Below are 21,699 nucleotides of genomic sequence, written 5' to 3'. Positions count from 1 at the left end.
TAAATGGAGGGCAGTAGTGGAACGTGAGACTTGTTTGTGCCTCGACGCCTCTCCCAGTCCTGCTCCTTGCGCACATTCAGTTCCTTCCAGTTTTGTCAACACTGACCCAGAACAACCAGAAAGGAATGTTTCCTGCAGAGAAAGACAATCCTTTCTCTATGCTAATACCTCTGGATTTGAAACTTGAATGTATGATTAAGGATTTGCTCATTTTTAAGAGGTCACAAATGTTGAAAATAGACTGAATTCTAACTATAAAACATCTTTTCCAAAATCAAATATATTTAAAGTTAGTAGCGTTGTCTTTTAAAATTCCTTTATCTGTAGGCTGCATCCACACTGCCAAGTTCATTTCAAAAAGGCAGGTGCAACAAATTGCGCTTCATGTACTCTGTTCTGTTTATTTCACTGGAGTCATAGCTAATCATGGCCAACTGTCTTTACACACCCGTGACCTGTTTTTATCCATTATATGTGAAAATGCATAGTGATTGGGGATTATAAGCTTCCCTACAGGACAAGACAAAGGGCACTCTAGAATTACCTTAATGTTACAAATATAGGGTCAGATTTTGGGGTTTGGTTGAACTGTACACAGTGTTTGGGGGCAGTGGGGTGGAAAACATTTTCCCAGTCCTGGAACTGCCATGCACAGCCAGTCTCCAGGGGTAAGTTAGAACAGCCCTCTGTTGGCTGTTCTAACTTACGCTGACAGCTAATGGATTTGAGGGGTTAAAATTGTAGCCAGAGATCACTACAGTGTAAGGTCACAAAACTCCTATCCCAGTGGAGGGAAAGAAAAAGAGGGAGGAGCCTCTTTTCTACCAAAAGATCTACTCTCAAGTTGGTAAGATGACTTTTATGATCAGATCCCACTGGTGGGGCAATGCACTATATTGACCTATTCGATAATTTTCATTCTTACTGCTAGGTGCTGAATATCTTGCTTTCTGTGACCTGCAGTGCATTTTGAAAATGGATTTACTGTTCTGTCTGCACTAATGTAGCTGACAAGTCATATTCTGAACTTAATATGTAATCATGAAAAATGTAGTTTGTCTAAATTGAAAAATTGTTAAGGAGTGATTGTATATAGTTTCTTTCATCTTGCAGGTTATAAAATGTGTGCACTTGGTCCATGGGGTCTGTTTTGTGTATTTTGAGTTAAATTCAATCATAATTTTTTTACAAGTGCTAATTTCTTATATGGGAAATCTTACTTTATGTTCGCACAGAATCATGTTTATATAAGACTCCGAAGAGATCATTAAATAGCAGATCAAGGTTACCTACCTTCAGTTCTCCAGCCAATGATACTGATATACAACAAGAAATTTTTTGGGATCCTCATTCGCCAATTACACACAAACTAGGTAACTATTACCAAAGAGTTCTTATTTCTAGTGTGCTTTTTAGAAAGTAAATGACCATTTGAAATGTACAGTTGGATGGAGTAGACTGTAGATGTTTGAACTTTTTTTTTTTTTTTTTACTACAGAAACTCTTCATCAGTAAAATCCATTTTTAATGCCATTTCTTAGTATGGCTGGCTGGCTTTTTATTGACATCATAGTAAATACTGTGATACCACACGTAATATAATTTTGAATTTAGCAGCTGTATGTGAAATGTTTCTACCTGGGAAACTTGGGTTTGTCATGTTTGACAGTTTATACAAAGGTTTTTCTTTTATAGGTAATGAAAGAAAGAAACAGGCTACCAGTAGATGTACAGTTGACATTTCAGATATTGTTAATCGTATTGCTCCACAGGTAATTATAATTTCCTCGAGCAACACTTAGTACTTTATGCAAAAATCAAAGGTTAAAAATGGTGCTGTAGTTGCCTGTGCCTGCAAACCAGGGGAAAAGGCAGTTGGTTAGTCTCCATAATCTCTTTCTCATAGTAAAAGACTGAGATTCTTAGTTTTTCTAATATTTGCATTAGCATATTTGTCATGTTGAATTTAAAATCACAAGCATAACATTTGACTATTTTGATTCTTTTTGTCAGATCTTTGACTTCATACGTTCATTTTTGGGGTTAAAAAATTACCCATATGACATTCAGTGCAGAAATTTGAACAGGCACCAGCCCCAATTTTTAGAAGACGTTAGCTTCAAAAGGGGTGATAGTGATCCATTTCTTGTAGAAAATGCAGTGGCATGTTCTATTTCAACCACTTTTAGTTTCAAATGTATAATTTTTATACATTTTATAAATTTTTATATTTACTAGGTGGTTCCTCTCCATTTACCATGCTAACACCATGCAAGTTACCATAGCTTTCAGTTTTTTGTGCCCTCCTTTTTGTTAAATCATAGTGTTTTCTGCTTATGGTTGGTTCTAGCTTTCCAAACACACGTCCATGCTATACCTGTAAAATAACCTAGTTCTCCAAATGATTTAATGTGTTCCTGGATTTAGAGACTGATCCTGCTCCCAGATTGAGTTCTGAAATTACTTGGAAGAGTTACTTTTTGCCTTCCTTTTAGAAGTTCAGTCTTTCCTCCTTATTTCTCTTGTGTAACTTGCTTTTATTCCTTCCCTCCTTTTACAACATTCTCAGTTTGTTTCCTTGCCTTTCCTCCCTCTGCCATCTCCATTTTTATTTTTCTGTTTCTGCTGCTTTCTTGTTTTCTTAGATGTACATTCTCCTTTGGACTACTTTGCCTGTTGAAGCCAATTATGTTGCACAGAGGCCTGCCCCTGGGATAATCTTTCAGACTCTCCATGCAGCTCAGTTTGTTAAAATAATATTTCTACAATTAAAATTAAAAAGTTGGAGCAGCAAGAAAATGATACAACTTGCAGTTCTCTGCTGGCCACAGACTCTCATAAAAGGCACCATCAAGTCTGAATTTCCTGTGAATGCAAAGTTACAAGAAGTACAGTACAGTAAAAGATAAATTTTATTATTCATATCTTAAACAAGTCTGAAATAAGAATTTTAATTTTGAGTGTCTTATAATTGGTGGTTGTAAGATAGCCAGCACATTGAACTCTTGGGGTTAAATCCTCAGCTGGTGTAAATTCACATAGCTCTATTAAGACAGTGTATAACAGGTGAGGATGTGGCCCTTTACATTTAATCTTGTAAATTGGCTAGGAGTAGCAGCTCACATAATAAATAAAAGACAGTTAGTGGCAAGTAGGAGCTTGCAGAATTTGAGATTAAAAAAAGAATATCAAAATTGAAGTCAATTTTAAATTTGTATGTCAGATTTGTTTTAATTTTTGCCATTTCCCTTTGAACATTTTTATAAATTATATCCTTTTGTGTATTCCCAACATCTTTCTAAAGGTACATAATGTTACGTTATTTGTGTAAATCAGATTAAATGAAAGGATGGTCCAAGCTCTGATATATGTATACACATTCTCCCTCATTTCCAGTTTCTGAATACCTTTTGGCTTTGATTTCTTAGTTACATTTCTAAAAAGCAATATTCTTAGATAAATCGTTGTATTCTGCTAAACATGAATGGGCTTTCAAGAATACTTTGTTTTTTTATACTTTGTTTATATCTAATGTACGGAATTTTAGTACAGTTTACTGATGTAAACTGACTATAAATAGTAACAGTAGAGTGACTGTTAATCTTGTCAACTTTTTGTATTGGTGTTTAAACTGGAAATCCAAAATCCTGGAAATATAGTAATTGTTAACAATTTAAAATACCTTATTCATTTTGTGTTGCCATTCCAGTCTTATTCCTTTTTATTTTTTGTTGTTGAAAGAAACAATCTAACGATGGAAAGAAGACAATGAATCTTATTTTGCCCCTAAAATATGAATTATCTTGAAATAAAGACTAGCAAAGTGCAGGAACCATACAAGATTAAGATGAGGAAAGACTGCGCAATAGCATTGATATAATTAAATTGCTTGATTATTCTAGTAGATGAAGTTAGTAATGTCTGTTTATAATCCTAGTCAGTTTTCATGGTTGATGCCAGTGCACCTGTGTAATTGTCATCCAGAGCCTGGAATTTGACAAAGTAAACAAGATGCTATTCTAACAGCTGGGCCATCTTTTACTGAAGCATAAGATCCATAAGAAAATCTGTCTCTTTCTGACACAATTGGGTAATCTTCAGCAGGCAAAAATATGCCTACTATTTGACACCGTTTAAAATGGTTTCTGTATTTTGAAGCAAGAGCATAATATTTGAAAAAAAAAATCTTCATCTGGGATTTGAAAGTCATTATCAAAGAAACAATTAACTGTGCCTCCCCTTTTGTGGTATAAGTTATTGCTCTCTCTTGCACCATTTATGGCCCTGCCTTGGACTGCGGCTTCTTATTCACACTTTTTGACAGTGTGTGGATTACCTTTTGCTGGTACCATCATTTTTCCCTAAAATAAAAGCTCTTTTCCATTACTGGCCAGTAAAACTCGAGCCACTTCCTCTGGCTTATATACAGTAATTCTGCATCTTCATTCTTTTTTATTGTTGTTTATAAGTATCCGTGGATCACATTCACAGATCTGTATACCTAAGAACTTTGAGAGAGTTCAGATGCAGATCTGAACTTTAGAGCTCTGGACCAATTTTTATTTACGTTCTAAATTCTATTTATTTCTACTAATTTATCTGAAATATCTTGTGGTGGTGGTGGTGTAATGGAAGAATGCAAAACTTGCTCCTGTTCAAGAGACTTCCTCAATATGATTTTCTGAATTTCTGTAATTTGTCAGCACTGTTTTAATAGGTAAACAAAGAGAGCACATCTTAGGTAACTGTCTTAGTAGATTAAAATAAAGTTTGCTAAGTGAACATTGCAGAATATTTTATTGTAATCGTTCGCTTTGGTACTTTGCCTGTTTAATATAGTAATATCCTAAACTAGGTCCAGACACAAAGTTGCACCACTTTAAATAAAGTTGTGGTTTTTAAACTGGAGTAGTTAAATTCGTTCAACTTTGTCTTTGAAGTCTTACATTGGCTTAAACCTGGTTTATGTTGATTTAGCTTGTGCCTTTAATTTATAGCTAGGTTTGTACCAGTTTAATCTGTTTTAAAACTGATTTAAATTAAACCAGTGCAACTTGTGTGTACAGGGAAATCTTTAATTTAAATCAAATTGCTAAGTAGTGCCAATTTAATCTTAATTGTTCAGGATGAAAAACGAGGCTGTTCTGAGGGATCTCTTCTAGGGATGTGGATTGGTGAGGATGCTATTCCCTGTACACCTGGAGTAGTAAAAGTGAGAACTAGGACAAAATTAAATGGTACACGGTAAGTTCAAATTCACTTTAGCTTATACATCAAAGAAGTTGTGCTTTCGTGTAAGGGAAGCAGCATTTCATTGAATCCATGAATTTATGGGATTCATGAATACAGTCTGTACATTATCAGAGTCAATACATGGTAATACTTTTATCCTTTACTTTGTAATCTTTTAAAATGGCATGGTCATTGGTTGCAGTAAAGGGATATACCTTGACAGTTTAATTATATATGTTTTGTTTAGAGATTTTTAATCATATCCTATGTAGATACATTTGTTAAACTAGAGAGTAAGCTGGTTACACTTTGCAAAGTATTCTTCAGTATTTGACTTTTTTTCTGTTTTTCCATTTAGAGATCATAAAATAAAAAATACTGAAGAGGAACTGATGAAGTTGGCTAAGCAATTTGATAGAAACCAGGTAGAGCTAGATATAATCCAGGAGCAAGATGGTCAGTGCAATGGTTTTATTAAGACTACTTCAGAGGCAGAGACTTTAAATAATTATAAAGATGATGCACAGATGAAAAATCTGCAGTCATTCCTTGATGAAGATTCTGAAACACCTACTGTTCTGTCCTTGAAGCCAGTTAAAGAGAGCACTGGCATCCCTGCTATAGAATGTCAAACTAGCAGCCAGAAGTCTTTAGACCTTGAGGCCGAAGTGGCCCTTAATGCCCTTTTTGATTGCTCTACCCAGAAATGTAGTGGACAGTTGAGCCAAGGCCTATCAGCTATTTCCCTAAACAATAGTTTCCATGAAAGCAAAAGCCCCTTGGTGGAGGAGAAGCACACTTTTAAGGAAAGTACAGTAATCAAGCAGCACATTGCTAAAGAGATATGCCAGAAGCAAGGTTCAACATGTGCATCAGAAAGTGTGAACCAGATTGCAGCTCCAGAAACTAAGAATATTCCTTTGCTGCCAAAACAAAGTTTAACATCCTCTAAGATAGAATCATTGATCTCTAGTAAGCCTGCTGAAGTAGCTCATGATGACTTTGATGATTGGGATATTGATTTATTGGCAGACGATTCCTTTGTAATGCAGATTACCCAGACACCTAAACTGACTAGTACTCCTGAAAAAGCTTTATCAGCTCCTAAAAAGCCAAGCACACATGCTTTCAATGGCCTTAGTAAAACTAAGGAAAGAACAAATACTTCTAATTCTGTAATTGGTGTTAGTTTTTCATCCAAATCCAACAGTATTCAATATGCACCTCTGAAACAAAATAGTAAAACAATACAAGATGCTGCAAAATCTCTTTCTTTCCAGAAACCAAATAATGAGATGGAAAATTCAAAGATACAGACTGGGTTTTTACATGTGGAACATGATGTTAAAGCTTATAAGAAAAATTCCACTTGGAAAAGTGCCCAAAACAAAGTTTCTGACTGTACTTCTCTTATTTCAGTGCAATCTGACCTTAAGAATGGAATGGAACAAATTCAGCCTAAATGTGGTCCCACCAGTTTTCCTGTAAAAGGATCCTCTTCCATCTTGATACACTGTAATCCTCATAGAACACAGGCTGGAAAACATGGAAATAACAAACACAATATTTTCCCTCAGTCATCCATTTCTACTAATGCGAAGCCTAATGATCTAGTGAAGGTGGTGACCTGTACTGGCGTGGCTGACCTAAAACAAGTTGAAATGCCTAAGAAATGTCCTGTGTCATTTGATGATTGGAATGATCCTAAGTTTCCTGATGAAGTTTTAGATATGTTTTGTGAATCTGATAGTCTTTGGGACACAAACTGCGAAGATGATAATTTGTTGTATCAGGTGTGTGATGATGTAGAAAAACAAACTCAGAACCAAGACATTAGACATGGAAACAAAAAAGCAATAATTATAAAAGGAGCCAGTATTACTTCCAGATCTGATGCTGATAACAGCTTCACAGCATCTAAGAAAGGACTGCCTAATCACCCATTGGCACAAAAAATCAGTGCTGACCAGGACACCAGCTCGACGGGCACTCCTTGTACAAAGCCCTCAAGGGTTACAGACAGATTAACTACATTTGGAAATGTAGTGAACTGTACAAATTCTGCAAATCCTATAGCTGTAATGGCAAATGTTCCTATACAACACAGGTATACCCATTCCCAAAACTATAATAAAACTGCTTCTGCAAATACTACAACCAGTGTTCCAGGAAAATGGTATCGGTCTAATTCTGTGCCTGCAGGAAGCCTCAGTTCTGAAATTGTTCCAGTTAACATAACAAATAGGTGTGCTAATGCTTTTAATGGGGGCTGCAACCAAGATCTTTCACACAACACAGGAAAGATACAAAATAACAGTTGTATGAACAAAATGTCAGTTGTGCCTTCAAAGTTTACATTTAAAAAGATTAACAATTCCCATGTTGCTGTTCATGTGGATCCTAAAAGTATATGTATAGGAGGCACTTCTGGAATCAAAGTTACTCAGCAGGGTTTAGAAGAAAGCAAGAATCAACTGAACATCCCTTTGGATGGGAAGATTAAAATTAATCAAAAGCCACCTTTTAAGAGGCACCTTTCAGAATCTCTGGCAGAGTCGACAACAGGTATGTTTCTTTTTTATTACTAACCTGGGGGGGGGGGTAAGGTGTTACATCAAAGGAAACTGAGTACTATAAGCTTTGTATGGTATTGAAATGTTCTTTATAAACTTAAGTATTTGGTCTTCTCAGAGTAGGCATGATGAGACAATTTTAAAATAAACATTCTTACTTTTCCTTAAGTTAAGTATCCTCACACCTTCTTGTCAACTGTCTAAATGGGCCATCTTGATTATCACTACAAAAGGTTTTTTTTCTCCTGCTGATAATAGCTCATCTTAACTAATTAGCCTCTCACAGTTTGTATGTATGTATGGTATATATATCTTGCTATATGTTCCATTCTATGCATCTGATGAAGTGGGCTGTAGCCCACGGAAGCTTATGCTCTAATAAATTTGTTCATTTCTAAGGTGCCACAAGTACTCCTATTCTTACTTTATCTTACTCTTTTTCAAAAATGAAAATCTGTTTTGGAAAACCTCCCTTAACTTACTATATTTGAAGGAATACGCCCCCCACCCCCACTTTTCACTCATTTGCCAAAATACTTGACCCTACCTATAAGTGCTCATAGGGTCCAGTGTGTCTTGATGACACTTCTGAACATACCATATTTCAGCATTGCCAGAATGTCTCACCGTTTGTCAGTCACTGTTCTCTGAAGTTACGTTTGATTTTAAATGTGAACTGCAAATTAAATGTCAAAACGCCACTTACTTCAACCAAGATTTTTAAAAGAGACTCTTCATTTGGGATTGCTAAATTTTTGGGTGTCAAAGATTGGATACTTTAAAGGGGCCTGATTTTCAGGGGATGAGTGTAAGTGTCTCAATTTAGGCACCTGAAATTGGCACTCCAGACACTAGTCACTTGGGAAAACCTTGGCCTGCATCAGTATCTGCTCTTTGCACAAATGTGCCAGTGAAGTGGGGTGTTCACCATGTAATCTAAAAACTTACATTTTCCTATCTGTTCCCAAGTCTGTCAATTGGTTTCTACTGGTTGCTGATGGGGGAATGGGCTAGCTGATTGGCTCTCGTATCATTGTCCCCAGGCCTATTTAAGCTTACCCAGCTCTTTCCAAAGCTTCTTGCTGCAAGCACTGATCAGTTACTAGGGAAACATGCTTGGGCATGGAACCAGCCAACAGTCAGTTCAGGATTTTAGTTCACTGCATGGCTTTGTGAAGTTTCTTTTCAATATGAAATGTTGGTGAAGCTGAACTACTGATGTTTTGTTTGTAGTTCACCTTTAAAACATACCGTGTCAGTGCAGAAGTTCAGAAATCACAGCTACAAAAATACCGAACTCTCACATAGTAACAAACATCATCTGCATTTGGAGGTATCTGTACTTCGTCAAACCACTGACTCACTCAAGTAGCGTTATGGATTATTTTGTTTTGTGTCATATCTTCCAGTCCTTTTTTTTTTTCATACCTGGGACAGCAGGTTAGTGGGAAGTAGCAATCTGCGAAACTATTACAAAAGAAACATAAAAAACCACACCACCCAAAAACTATTAGAATATGTTCTAGAAGAAAATTAATGGAAACCTCAGCTCCTTGATGTCATTGGTTGACAGCACTGGTCTCCAAAACAGTGACCGGTGAATGCTTCAATTACGTAAGCACTTAGCAACAAGGAAATCTTGTCTCCTTTTACCAGGGAATTGGTGTGAATTACTATATTTGCTTGCTGCAACACTTTCTGGTTTACCTTTTTGGAGAGTTAACCTCAAGGAATAAATAGCTTTCCTTGATAGTAATGTTTGGACTTATTGACAGAATACATTGGTCATTAAATATAGGAAATATCTTGTACTCTGTGGCATTGCTTTCAGTTCTTTTTGGGTGGTAGTTCTGTATTTTAATCTAAATTTCCCATCCTCACTGAAAGGATAATAATCCATCTCGTTGCTGAGCCTTTAACCACAGATACGTATAGAGTTTGGCAAGTAATCTCTCTCGAAACTTGTACTTATATTTTTACCCACATATGTAGTTGCCTTAACTGACTTTATGCCCTTCGTCGTATTTCTCTAAGGTGAAAGGCCACATATTCCAAGCTATGCTAATAGGAAAATAGCATCATAGGTGAAATCCTGATCATACTGACTTTAGTGGGAGTTTTTAATTTGATTTTAGTGCATGCTAATTTACTGCTCTATAGGAAAACACACAAAATGTTATGCTTAGCTATCATGTCCCTGTCTCCTGTTTTTTGTTGGTTTTGACCTTATTTCTATCCCATTGGTCCTATCTGTTTTGACGCCTGTGCTATACCTGACCCCTGTGTCTGTACAATCTGATACCAGTATCTCTACCTAACCCGCTTGGATTTAGAACCCTTTTCACTCCAATAGCCTTAACTTTCTTAACCCATTGTAGTCTATTTATTGATTTCTGATGTCATAAAGTTCACTTGAAGGGCAGCAGTAAAATTTCCTTTATGCAAATGTCTGCTTCCCTGTACATTGGGTAGTAAGTAGCCTTCAGCAGCAATACAAAGGTAATGTATCTTTCCACTTCCTGCCTTAAGGATGGACTTTATTTTATAGGCCATTTTTTAACTTGGGTTCCTCATTTGTCAGTACAGTGTGTTGCTACCATTATCTTCAGACACTGAACACAGACAACTAAAAATACATACTGAACAAATTTGAAGGCCCCTAATGCATATTTTATATTCGCAGCATTTGTGATAGAACAGAAAAACAGAAAATGTTCTCAAGAAGAAATTGAAAGGAAAAAACAAGAAGCTCTTGCTCGAAGAAAATCCAGAATGCAAGCATTTGTCAAAGATACTTGAATTTGGTCTGGATTTTTTTGCCTTTTAATTAGTTGGGTAGGAAAATTTGTAATGATTGTAATAAAGACTGAACCATTTTTAAAATTCTGCCTGTGATGCTCATCTTGATCTTGCTTACTTGACTTCTGTGTGAGAAATTGATGCTGGATTATGTTAAATTCATTAAATTATAAAAAATAGTTTACAGTTGTAAACCGTTTCCTCCAAGTGTCTTAATAGCCATTACAATGAAGTTCAATATTTATGTACACACTGGTACTATCACATGTTGCAGTTGTGTGGTTTAAAATTCACGTGAATAGTATTTAAAGTGCTCAAAAAGGGAGTACAGCATAAAGTTCATTCACATTTCTGTTGTTTTTCTTTGTTTCTCAGTTACCAGCAAGATTTTTTTTTTTATCTATGAAGTGAGTAGGCTCAAACATTAGTGTGTGCATTTATTATATCTTTGTGGTTTTCAAACTGGTTTTGGTAAACTTGAAACTAACTCATGGAGATGAGAGCCTAAAAATTCAGCTGTCAAAAGATGAAGTTTGTGCACACTGATTAGAACAAGTCCAGCCCTCAGAAAATTAGTGGAAATACACACAATCTGGAGAGTCTATTGTCAGTCTGCTTCTTTTAAGTGATGGACTAGTATACATGTGGTAAAGAAGGAACCTAGCATAGCAGCTAGCTAATCTGTAAAATCAAGACTTGTATTGAAAAAACACACTTTTTTGTTTCTTCCCTTAAGAGTTGGAGATATTGTTTTCCTGGTTACCATTTTGAAGGGGTTCCTGGTTATGCCACCCATCTTCCAAAAACAAGAATTATGTGGTTAATTAAAATGCAGCTAATGCTACTTTACTGACCCATCAAACTGTGTAGGGAAAATAGAATCTATTAGGCCAGATCCTCAAATGGTGTAAATCAGAATAGCTACACTGACTTTAATGGAATTACACAGGTTTTTTTTTTTTTTTTTTTTGAGTTAATGATCTGGCCTGTTGACTCTTGTATAGGTATGACTTCATTTGGTTAAATGTGATTGGAATGAACTACACAATGCAGAAGATTGTAGTACAACTGCTTTAATCAGTTCAGTGTTAAAATGCCTGAAAGTTCCTAACTATGTTCTCAGTTTGAAATAGATTTTTGATGTAACCCTTGGCCAGTAAAGCACTTAAACATGGTGGATCAAATGCTATCCTCTTCCTTATTTGACCTGATGAACTGGAGTTTTGAAGCTCTGTTTCAAGTGATACATGGTGAATGAGTTCAAATTGTAAAATTACGTTTGGTTAAGCTGGTAGGCATGTCACAACAGAAAGCTGCTTTCAGTTTAAAATGTTTTGATATCACTTACGACATTATGAAAAATTATTTGATCTGGTTTTGTAAATAAATAATTTGAGTGCAGCCAAAGGGTCAAAAAGTCTTCATCTCCTGTAGACTGTGCTTTTGGTTTGTAAAACTTACAAATGTAAATATTGTATATTTGTAAACCATTATTAAACTTGCAATTTTTACATCTCAGTATTCTATTTTGTTCTGTGATTGGGAAATTGTCAGGCTAAAAGTAAATTTTAGTGAAGAATGTTCCAAAGCATAGAAAAGAAGGAAGGCTGGTCTTGTGGTTAGAACACTGGACTGGGAGTCAGGAAATCTGAGTTTAATACCTGATTTTTTGTCATGAATTTCATCTGTCACTTTGGGCAAGCCACTTAATCTTTCTGTGCCTCAGTTCCCTGTCTATAACATTGGCATAATATCTCCTTTGTCTGGTCTATTTAGACTATAAGCTGTCTGGGGTAAGAACTGACGTCTACTATGTATATACAATGGCACCCTGATCTCATTTGTGGTCTCTAGGTGCTGCTGTAAGACTAGTAATAATGGTGGTTGCTTGTACTAGTAAAGGGACTTTTATTCAGCTGGAAAGCAGTTACCAGGCTAGTATGATCATGGTGCTGTTTATACCAATCTTCTTAAATGTTAACTTAAAAGATAATATAAAAAGCAGTAGCACATTTCCAAATTTGAAGGTTTAGCACTGATGAGGACTACTGTACCTACATTCAACTGGCAGCTGTGTGCAAACAAGAAGATTGGAGAGGCATCTAACAGATTTTAGTGTTCACTCTGCCACTTAAAAGTAACCCCAAGTGGTAGTTACAGCAGAAATCATGTTTATTCTACAACATGGTTTGAATTGTATATCTGATGGGACTTCCTGTCTCCATTTTGCTCTGGAAAAATGTAAAATATCTCAGGACAACATATCTCATCAGAGTACTTTCTTGGCCAATACTGCATCTAGTAAGTAATTTTGTTGGTTGCTTTATGGAAAAAACTTCTATAATCAGCCTTAAGACTATAGGAAAAGCAAAATAATATTTAGGTGTATTGATATAGGCATACCAGAAGCAAAATAAATACTTTTGCTGTTGGAAAAGGTACAAGTTAGGCTTCATTGGGAACAGTGTTTGATTCGGGGGGGTGTCCCTCCCGAAAGCTCTTTCTCTGGAAAAGATGCAGTGTAAAGGAAACCAGGATAATTTCTGACTTTAAAAATATTATGATAGTGATCTTATATTTATTTGAGAAGAGGGAGTGGAAGGAAGGGAGTCTTTCATGTTGGTAAGTGCTACACAAGTCAGGATCCACAGTTCAGAAAATTAGGGACTAAATTTATACCCACCTGTGGAATACTTAAAGGAATCTTCTACTCCCTGATACAGAGGGACTAACTTTAATCGAGTTGTACTGGAGATAAACTTGGCCCATTATGTTTCATATACTTCTGACCCCATTATGGTCATCTGGACATCTTCCTCTAAAGTCTTAGATATTAGCTGCTGCTGGAAACCATACCAGACTAGGTAGAACACTAGTGTATGCCAGTATGACAATTCCTACGTTTTTACATGCCTGTCTATCAGTTATTCATGTTTCATGTCCAAATATTTGTGTATCCGTTAAATACTTTTAATTAAAATATACTTGAACATACTGTTTCTTAGTAATCCCTGGGAGCCTTGCTGACATATCACTGCCATTTTGAATTGGTATGCTGTTTAAAAAAATTATCCTTGCTTTGCAGTGGCTTGTGATCCAGACATTGCCCCCTTCCTCCTATCTTCTTCTTATAACTTCTGCTTATAAGAAGTTATCAGGAAGCAGAGAATTCGCAAACTCCACAGGAGAAGAAAGGAGTAGCTGTAACGGTGCCTTTGTGGCTCACAACTGAGAATACCAAATTCACGACAAACTGCTGAGAAGCAGGGAAGCTCTACCCCAAACTTGGAAGTTATTCTCCCATTAGATACACCAAACCAGCAACAAAAGTAAACTTCTGTTTTACCACACTGGCTAATGAGTCATAAAAGCAGTTTCCTTAGATATTCCAGTCCTTATATCACCACCAAAAACGCTGGATTTAAAGATGAGGGGTTCTTTACAACCAGCCTCATCAAATAAAAGGTTCTTCTGATCCCAAAGGACTAGCCATACACCCAGGTCAATGTATAACTCAGATCTTACCCAAAAATCACACTGTTGCCAATCCTTTAGTATCTAAAATCTAGAGGTTTATTCATTATAAGAAAGAAAGGTGAGAGTTAAAATTGGTTAAAGGAATCAAATCCAATAAATGCAAAGTTCTTGGTTCAGGCTTGTAACAGTGATGGAATAAACTGCTGGCTTGAAAAGTCTCTGGTTGCTTCCAAATCATTGGGAGGACCTCAGTCCCTTGGTTAGAATGCTCCCATTAGTATAAGTACATAGTCCAGAGATTTGAGCAGGAAAGAGGCAAAATGGAGGTGTTTCCAGGGCCTTTTATAGCTTCTGCCCTGTGGAGGAAAATTACAGGTAAAAGATGGGGGTTGGAATCACATGAGCAAGTCACATCTCCATGCACGATTTTGCTTAGTCAAGGCAGGAAATCATTACCTATGCCTCAGACAGTACGTTTGTAGGATAGTGCATTCAGTGCATTATAATATAGCCCTAGATTGTTGTCTGTGGCAACTCAGCTGCAGGTGTATTATTGGGTGAGGATAAAGCTACCATTGCACAATCTCAGAGCAACTGTGCACCAGACCAGACCCCAGTGAAAGAGTAGCCAGAGAATTGCTGTAACCTGTTCAAGCTACCTGAAGCCTCAGGGGTTGACACATTAGTTGGGACACAGGGGAAGGCCTGGCTGTGCTTTTGTTTTCCCAGCTCCATCCCCTCCACTGGCCATAGGATAGGGGTGTTTCCTAGAAGCCACAGTGCAGTCTTAAATCTAGCCTATTCTGAGCTGCATCACTCACTGATAAACTCTTGGTTGTATACCTCTGATATAATCTCCATGTGTCAGTTTCTATCCTGCAAGCTTTTATTTAATAATGTTTGCAATAGACAATTCTTGATTAGTAAAGTAGCTACATCATTTAAATTAATTAATACACATGTACAGAAATTTGGTATTTCAATAGCTGATACTTCACTCTGCAGCCACAATTACCTCAGGGCAAAAAAGACCTATACAAAAAGTAACAATAATTTAAAATACATTCTAAATTAAATTATGACTGTCATGTTTCATTATAAATCAATTTATGACTTTGCTTAAGCCCTCATCTTCGTTTCATTCTGAGCATAGTAATTTTTGACATGAACAGAGTAGTCAGCTTAAGTTTAATGTAAATATGCAGATAGATGTATATAGCATTCTCATACAGTGTATTTTTTTTATTCCATAGCCTAACTCATCTTGTTAAGAAAGAGGTCCATGAGCAGTTGAGGAATTCAGTTGGTACTGTTCTACCTCTTTTACACCATGTTCTAATTCCTGCTAGTGAAGTATCTTAATCATGTTTAACTTAACACATTTGAGTAGTTTACTCATATTGTTTTTCGGTGTACTGATAGGGCCAGATTTTCAAAGTGCTTGCCACCCCACAGCTCTCAACTCTAGCCTGTAACATATAATTAATCTTGGGGCTGCAGTCCAGGAATGGCAGTGTAATCTTATAGCGTGTGTACTATTTATTACAACTTGAGCTTTATACTCAAGGAATAATGTTAGATGAATTCTTTGATTATATCTTTTAAGTCTAAAAAGAGCTGTGATTTGTCTGGAAAGGATAGCTGGGAGCAACAGATAGTGACCTAAATAGTAAAATTCCAAAGATAAAATGGAAGAAAATGAACACAAATGCTTCATTGTTTGAGAGCTGAATTGTCTGTAACACACTCCAATGATTCCAGTGTTTGTGGAAGAGGCCAGTGCAGATATAATCTGTGCAGCTACAGATGACAGCCTGAGTAAGTGTCCATCAAAGATGGAGCTAGGAATGCATTGGCAATTGTGCTGTAAATCATCCTAACTAATATTTGTTCAAAGCTCTGGTTACTATGTATACTGATATTTTTGCCAGAATAGTCAGAGAAACCCTGCCTCAGAAAACATTTAACAATGTCTAATGTACTGTTTTTGTGGAACTAAACATACATTTCTTTGACTACTGTCTGCATGCAATCTCAGTAAGGTAGCTGGCAAAACATTAAGGGCCTTTTACAGCAACTTTACAGCACTGGCTTAAATGGAGTGACTACTTACTCCATGTGAGTGAAGAATCAGGCCCATAAATTTAATTATTTTTAATTGTCTTTGACTCTGATTTCTGTTGGTGGTACTGCCATGGTGCTTTTCAGGTTAGCCTCCATAAAGGAAAATCTTGATTCAAATGTTAACTCTGGAAAATTTTGATCCATTAAGACCTGGACAATTAAATTTAGGATTATATTCAACCTGAAATGGAGTTTTAGGTTATCTCGATGTATGGAAGGTGGATGAATACAAATGAAACTTTAGACTCCAGTTCAGCATAGCACTTAAACACATGTTTTGTAAATGGGATTACTCCCATGTTTAAACTGAGCATGTGCTTAAATACTTTGCTAAACCAAGGCCTTAGGGCTGGATTTTTTTTAACGTGTTTAGGTGCCTAAAGATGCCAAGTGGGATTTTCAAAGATGCCTAGGCACCTAACTCCCTGTGAAATCAATGTGAGTTAGACAACTAGGCGCTTTTGAAAATCTTCCTCTGGATCTTTAGACACCTAAATACCTTTAAAAATCTGGTCCTTAATAACAAAACTAGGCATGCTGCAAGAGAGAAATTATGTACACACAGACTGGAGTAACAGTTTGACTGACAATGTTTTCATGCCTCATCTATTAATGGACTTGTGCTTAAGTATAACAAAGTCCAGAAAAGTTGGTTTTATTTAATTGGTTTAATTGGTCTTCCTTGGTGTTGCTGCTGGATTCCTTGAATGTCTAAGGGTATGTCTACTCTTGAGCTGGTGCGGTAATTTCCATATTGGGTAGGGCAATGAGAGCTATCACAGTAAAAATAAAAGTGTAACCACGATATGTGACAGGATTCAGAGTAGCAGCCGTGTTAGTCTGTATTGGCAAAAAGAAAAGGAGTACTAGTGGCACCTTAGAGACTAACCAATTTATTTGAGCATAAGCTTTCATGAGCTACAGCTCACTTCATCGGATGCATTCAGTGGAAAATACAGTGAGGAGATTTATATACACACAGAACATGAAAAAATGGGTGTTACTGTACACACTGTAAGGAGAGTGATCACTTAAGATGAGCTATTACCAGCAGGAGAGCGGGGCCGGGGGGGAGCTTTTTGTAGTGATAATTCAAGGTGGGCCATTTCCAGCAGTTGACAAGAACGTCTGAGGAACAGTGGGGGGTGCCGGGTATAAACATGGGGAAATAGTTTCACTTTGTGTAATGACCCATCCACTTCCAGTCTCTATTCAAGCCTAAGTTAATTGTATCCAGTTTGCAAATTAATTCCAATTCAGCAGTCTCTCATTGGAGTCTGTTTTTGAAGTCTTTTTGTTGTAAAATTGCGACCTTTAGGTCTGTAATCGAGTGACCAGAGAGATTGAAGTGTTCTCCGACTGGTTTATGAATGTTATAATTCTTGACGTCTGATTTGTGTCCATTTATTCTTTTACGTAGAGACTGTCCAGTTTGGCCAATGTACATGGTAGGGGGCATTGCTGGCACATGATGGCATATATCACATTGGTAGATATGCAGGTGAACGAGCCTCTGATAGTGTGGCTGATGTGATTAGGCCCCTATGATGGTGTCCCCCACCCCCCACTGTTCCTCAGATGTTCCTGTTAACTGCTGGAAATGGCCCACCTTGATTATCACTACAAAAGGTTTTCTTCCCCCCCTCCCTCCTCCGCTCTCCTGCTGGTAATAGCTCATCTTATGTGATCACTCTCCTTACAGTGTCTATGATAACACCCATTTTTTCATGTTCTGTGTGTATATAAATCTCCTCACTGTATTTTCCACTGAATGCATCCGATGAAGTGAGCTGTAGCTCACGAAAGCTTATGCTCAAATAAATTGGTTAGTCTCTAAGGTGCCACTACTACTCCTTTTCTTTTCATGATATGTGAGCCGCAGGTCAGGCTAACTACTGTGAGTACATACCTAGGGTTTCAGATGGGATTATACTGGGAATGGCGTAGCCACTGTGGCTACACTTCTATTTTTAGCACACTAGCTCGATCAAATGAAAATAAGATGAAAATTATGCCTCCAGCTCTAGTGTAGACATGCCCTAAGAGGGACTAAGTGCCATAAAGAAGGATCAGGGCATTGAATATTTCACAGAGATGATCTTTATCCAAAACTATTACGTAGTCAGTGAAGTTAAGTAAATATTAACCAAAACCAAAAAAAAAAACCCGTACCCCCGAGTTTTATAAACTGACTAAAAATTCTTTTATCTCTTTATTCCTCAACTTTCACTATCTTGACTTTTGTGATTTCACCATTTCACTAGTAGTTCAGTCCTCATACAGTCTGCCAGATCAGGTAAGACCTGACTTTCATATGTAAAAGACCAGCCAATTTTTTTTTAAATACCCATCTTTAAAACCAACACAAGGAAACAAAAAAAGACACAAGTCTCTGTCCTGCCTCCCCTTCTCCCCCCCCCCCCCCCCGCTCAATTGCTTGTGATCTGAAAGAGGGTTTTTTGTTTTTTTTTATAAACTAATTTTCTCTAGGCTAACAAAAGCTGAAATGGAATTTTTATAGAAGATACTGCAATCCAAATAACATTTAAGCTTTCCAAAACTCCTCAGGGTGTTTCACCTTTGTGAACTGTAAGCTCTCAAAGCCTGAAGAGGTCCTTGGGTGTGCTCTTGTTACCAGTGAAACAAGCTAGTAAGCCTGCCCTTTTAGGGTTTATATGGCAATCAAACTCTTATTCCTTTTTTAAAGGATTGGAGTTACCTTTCATGTTCCTAAAGTTGACACTCCTTTCTGCATATATCTTGAATACTTGGTTAAGTCATTAACTTCAGAAGCTTTAAGGACCAGAGTTCAATTCACTGAAGTATCTAATATTGGCCAGGGAGCCAGTTAAAAAAAGGACTACTAAAATTACATAGATTTCTAATGAATAACCATATAGATATAGAGGAAAGTGGGAAGGCAATTTGCAGACAGAACTATGAAGATGAATGGAAAGAGGTTTGAAAACCTGTTAAAACAATATCAGCAAATACAAACCAATTCTTTTTCATTTTATTGAGAAAGCTTGGGACACAAGTTAGGTTAATAAAATGCTTGTCAGTTATGATATTATGTACAAAATGTAAAACTAGGCACTTGGAGTGTGCACTTTGACACCAAACCCCTGAAAACTTCCAAGGAGGGAGTTTTGTTGGATGATCAGATGTAAAGAATGTTTTACAACCATAAATTTGTTATCTTAGCAATTTGTCTACACTTGCTCCAGACAAATGCAAAACAAGATTCATGGGTGCCACATTCTCCATAACCAGAAACTGTCTTATGCACCATTGGAGCAAAAAGACACAGCCCACCCTTAACAAATGGACTCCTTGAACCCTCATTGACCTGAGAAAAGATAACATGTAAAATAAGAGGAGCTCTCAAAATGATTGAGAAACGCTGGGCTCTATGCATTGAGATGACCTAATGACTATGTCACACCACATGTGTGTTAGTCTCACCTAAATACATGCTTTAACTTAAACACGTACCTTGTTCACCACCTTCCCAGTAGGAACTGTGTTGGCTCCACTATTGCGTCATGTTCTTTGCCGTTTGAAAAATCAACAGAGTGTTTGTTTAAAAGGCTGTAGTGGTAGGAAGGTAGTAGGAAACAACTGCAGTTCGTCATGCTCCTCCCTATACTGCATTTTAGAATGTGCTGCTGATTTATTTAAAGACCTCTTGGTCTTCTTTCTTCCCTCTTCAAATATTCAATAAAGGGAACTGTCCTTTGTCTTCTCAAATTTAAGCCCCGATCTAGTAAAACACTTAAATGCATGCTTAACTTACTCTTCTGGCTTGGCGCCACAGTGCTCAGCATCTCGTGACGTCAATTCTTTACTGCACAAGTTACTTTATATTAATGAGAAGATCAGCACTATCCCTCAGTTGAACCTTTCTCCTCACACCTGACAGCTCTTTAAGGAAATCCAAGCAGGTTTGCTGTGATTCTTCAGTATACACAATGTGGGTTTGGATGGATTAGGTATTGGCAATGGGATAGGAATCATTTCACTTCGAGCTTACTAGTTCCATTCTATCCTTGGGCTAGGATTTTCAAAAACTGAAATCTTGGTGGATGTTCAGCATTTTTGAAAATCAGGCAGGTGCCTAAACATGGATTTAAGAGACTAACTTTGGCTTCCTATATTTGAAAATCCTCTCTTAGGTTGATAGTAGGAAAAGCTCAGTCTATCAATAATTTAGTTGATGGCTTTCACCTCTTCTTTTCTCTTCAGAGACTGGCCATGAACAGATTGCCCCCCTCTCTTTTTTCTCTCCTGAAATTATCAACATTTCCTATTAATTTCATTTACTACTTGTTTTGCCATTCAAAATAAGACCTATGCTGCTTGGTGTTGAATAGGAATATTGTTTCTGCAGATGTTTCTAGCATGAATACTCAAAGAAGGCATATTTAAAAGTCTTTTTTCCCCTCAAGTATTCACCTGTGTCAGCTTAAAACTTGCTTTCTGTCACCATTGGTGGTGCTAAAACTGAATTTCATGAGTATTTGTGAGAAATGAACACAGAAAGGGTGCAAATGAAGCCAAAGTACTTGTTTAAAAAAATTAAATGAACATTAGTGATTTTTTTTTTGCAGTATTCACCCAGCTATAATAGTGACTTGAAAATAATTACTATCTAATGGCTAATCATTGGGGTGTGTGATATTAGGGGATGGTCTCAGGTCAAGTTCTTAGTGGGCAAAGCCCAGATCTACAAAGGTATTTAGGTGCTTAACTTCAGTTAAAATCAGTGGAAATTAGGAGCCAAAATACTTTTGTGGATCTGGGTCCAAACATCTAGTCTTTAGGGCTATCAGTCTGGTTGTTCATGAGCACTGAAATCTCCTTCACACGCCCAATGTTAGAAATTAATTTAAAAAAATACACCAGAAGAATTTTTAACTGTCAAAATCAAATATAAATCTAACTTAAAAATAATTCCAGCTTCAATATTTAGTGCAATTTAATGACAGCTTTTGACAAGAACTTAATTACAGCGTGTCAGGATATCATATATATTGTATGGATGCACTATGGGACTTATTTTAAAGTGTAATTTAGAATATAACTTTTAGCTTGCAACTTCGTTTGAGCTTAAAATGTCCTCTTCTTCTCAGCGTATGCGCAACGTGCCTCAGGTGGCACGTGATTCATCATCTAATTTGGTCATATGTCCACAGATGGAGCACATTCTTCAAAACTGACTACAAATATAGCTACAGTGCTAATGTAGGCTTGCTGTAGCTTTATGTGTATTAGTGTAAATGACCTGCAAGAATACTCGTGGGAAGCTGTTCTGTAATTCATTGTAAACAAAAAGCTAAAAATTGCAGGGTAATATTTTTTTCCTGGATCCTACTTTTTTCCTTTAATTTACAAAAATAAAATAAAATAAAATAAAATAAATAAATCTGACTCCTTAAAACCATATGGCCTAGTCCTGCAATTACTTCTAAGCATCGGTGTTGACTTTGATAGC

General features: G+C 36.8%; 1 protein-coding gene across 3 annotated transcripts in view; it reads left to right on the top strand.

Annotated features, from left to right (window-relative positions):
• The window catches only part of ETAA1 (ETAA1 activator of ATR kinase), a 50,828-nt gene that overhangs the window by 1,647 nt on the left and 27,482 nt on the right, over positions 1 to 21,699 (top strand). The window contains exons 2-6 of one of the 3 annotated variants that reach the window (XM_074949548.1): positions 1,236 to 1,373; positions 1,696 to 1,772; positions 5,126 to 5,244; positions 5,591 to 7,797; positions 10,489 to 12,116. In XM_074949548.1, coding sequence (XP_074805649.1) covers positions 1,236 to 1,373; positions 1,696 to 1,772; positions 5,126 to 5,244; positions 5,591 to 7,797; positions 10,489 to 10,604 — 2,657 coding nt within the window. In that variant the 3' untranslated portion in view covers positions 10,605 to 12,116. Of the gene's footprint in view, positions 1 to 1,235; positions 1,374 to 1,695; positions 1,773 to 5,125; positions 5,245 to 5,590; positions 7,798 to 10,488; positions 12,122 to 21,699 lie in introns of those variants that run through there. The other 2 variants (XM_074949550.1, XM_074949551.1) reach the window with 2 other exon arrangements.

This window comes from Natator depressus, chromosome 3, assembly GCF_965152275.1.
Source record: "Natator depressus isolate rNatDep1 chromosome 3, rNatDep2.hap1, whole genome shotgun sequence".
NCBI classification, from domain to species: domain Eukaryota; kingdom Metazoa; phylum Chordata; order Testudines; family Cheloniidae; genus Natator; species Natator depressus.
The sequence above is the reverse complement of the archived record's forward strand: the minus strand, read 5'-3'. Positions and strand labels throughout refer to the sequence as shown.